Genomic DNA, 2,062 nt, shown 5'->3' with positions numbered 1-2,062 from the left:
ATTTAATATTTGAAAATTTATTTTAATTAATTATTATATTCTTAAGACTTGTATAATTCTCTTCATTACCTAATGATGTCTTGCATGATGTTGGGGCTCACAACATGCATTCTGTGCATATGCACCGCCATGTGGGGCCCATATATATACAGAAATTAGACTCATGCCTTTCTTTCATACTTTTATAATTTTATATCAACACACAACTAAGCCAACCCATTTCTTTTAAATTGTTCTTTCACTGAGATCTCTCCTTTGCTTTACTGCTCCAAATCTCTCGCTCGCTCCATAATTCCATGGATTCTGAACATTTGTGTGATGTATTCCCAGCAGACACCAACACCCCTATTTCTGCCGATCATTTCATCTCATCTTCTTCAAGCGAACAGTACTTCAAGATCGAGGTCGAATCCAAAAGCTACTATCTCATGGACGGCGTCGTTTTAGACCATTTTACTACTACGAATGAGTGTGGCTTCTCTAATATCCCAAAGCAAGACATAGAACTGTTCATCCATACGATGTTGCCTCATTTTAATGTTCCTGGGAATGCTCAACCTCTCATGGCAGCAAAAATCTTGGCCTGCGCAGAACACATGGCGAATGTGACGCACAAGAACCACAAGATTCTGGGTATGCGTGTTGCTATATCGAATACCACTCAGCTTTATCATTATGAATATCTTCTTCGTAGGGCTGTGAATGAAGTGAATGAACATGAAGATCATCTGAGATCGATGCCGGCAAGCAAGTCAGCCGTTGAGGGATTGGTAGGGCTGAAAGTTGAACAAAAGGAAGAGAGTACTGTGGTGGGAAGAAAACTTTGTAACTGCGCAATTTGCTTTGAAGATTTTTCAATTGATTCAGAAGCTCTTCGCATGCCATGCTTACACTTGTTTCACAAAATCTGCATCATTAATTGGTTAAAGAATCGCAACACTTGCCCTCTCTGTCGTTTTCAAATGCCTGCAGGTGTGATCATCAATGAGGCCCGAGCTGCATAACAGAGTAGGGTGTAAGTATTTTGGCTCGCAGTGAATCTATTATTGCCAAATTTTTAGTTTTTCCCCTAACCCAAATTATTTTATCAGTGTTCCAGGTTTTATGGTTGTTTTATTCCTGAATTATTAGTAAGATATTTTATGTAGTAATGGTAGAAGGGATAGAGAAATATAAAGAGAAAGAGATCAGATATCTGGAAACTATAGACATCAAGGGGAAGAGTAAGATATAGAGTTGACTCGTGTGCTATTGAAAGTTCTTTATAGATAAGTTACAGCATTGTAACTATATATATATATATATTATCTTGAAACTTATATGCCAACTACATCTATTAAGATGCTAATATGATAGTTTATACTATGAAGTAGTACATGAGGAAGAGGAAATTAATTAACAACACGAAGAATTTATCATGATTTGATGTTTCTACATGCATTTTTCTCACTTTGCTAACAAAAAAATTATGTCGAACCATTGTTGAATTGAACATGTACAAGAAAGAAGCATGGCTTTTCCATGCTCACCACCATCTTAGGTTTTCACTAGTCTTCATGTTCAATGATGATTACAATTCATCTAGCTCACTTCCAGCTAGCTCTGTAGAGTACTTTTACCCTCCAAGCAAGAATTACAAAGTGTGAGAATTAAAATTGGAATTTTGGGAATCTCAACAATAAGAAAATACACAATTGCATTATTTGCTCTTACAAACAGATAACACTGACTCTTCCTTTTTATGTACTGCATAAACTCGTCTGCTATTCTCTGCTGCACAAATTTTTGCTGCTTATAGAAATTAAGGAAAGGAAAGTATTTGAAGTTTAGAAACTTTGGAGAGAGGAGAGAGAGAAACCCCCTATATATACATATATCACTCCTGATCATCACCAAGAAGCCAAATCCAGTAAAACTCGCTAATTAAGTAACAACCTTCTCCCCCCCCCCCCCAAAAAAAAAATACTATGTATGTTGGTTATGAAATTTTCACACATAGTCTCTTCTCCTTGTTGTGTGTTGAAGTTTCTCTCATTTTATATAATTGCAGGAGCTAGATAGC

At 36.5% G+C, this 2,062-nt stretch overlaps 1 protein-coding gene across 1 annotated transcript; it reads left to right on the top strand.

Moving 5' to 3' along the window:
* Positions 1–296: 296 nt before the first annotated feature.
* On the top strand, positions 297–1,004 carry LOC129295769 (uncharacterized). The gene has a single exon (XM_054934328.1). The coding sequence runs from the start codon at positions 297–299 to the stop codon at positions 1,002–1,004; it is 708 nt and encodes a 235-aa protein (XP_054790303.1).
* Positions 1,005–2,062: the final 1,058 nt, after the last annotated feature.

The sequence above is a fragment of the Prosopis cineraria genome, unplaced genomic scaffold (genome assembly GCF_029017545.1).
Source record: "Prosopis cineraria cultivar Desert tree isolate PC_DT_omini unplaced genomic scaffold, ASM2901754v1 PC184, whole genome shotgun sequence".
In the NCBI taxonomy this organism is placed as follows: Eukaryota; Viridiplantae; Streptophyta; class Magnoliopsida; order Fabales; family Fabaceae; genus Prosopis; species Prosopis cineraria.
Note: the sequence above shows the minus strand (reverse complement) of the source record. Positions and strands in the feature narration are given on the sequence as shown.

Bases quoted from the DNA above. Each gene is read 5' to 3' on its own strand.
- LOC129295769 (XM_054934328.1), top strand. From the start codon at position 297: ATGGATTCTGAACATTTGTGTGATGTATTCCCAGCAGACACCAACACC.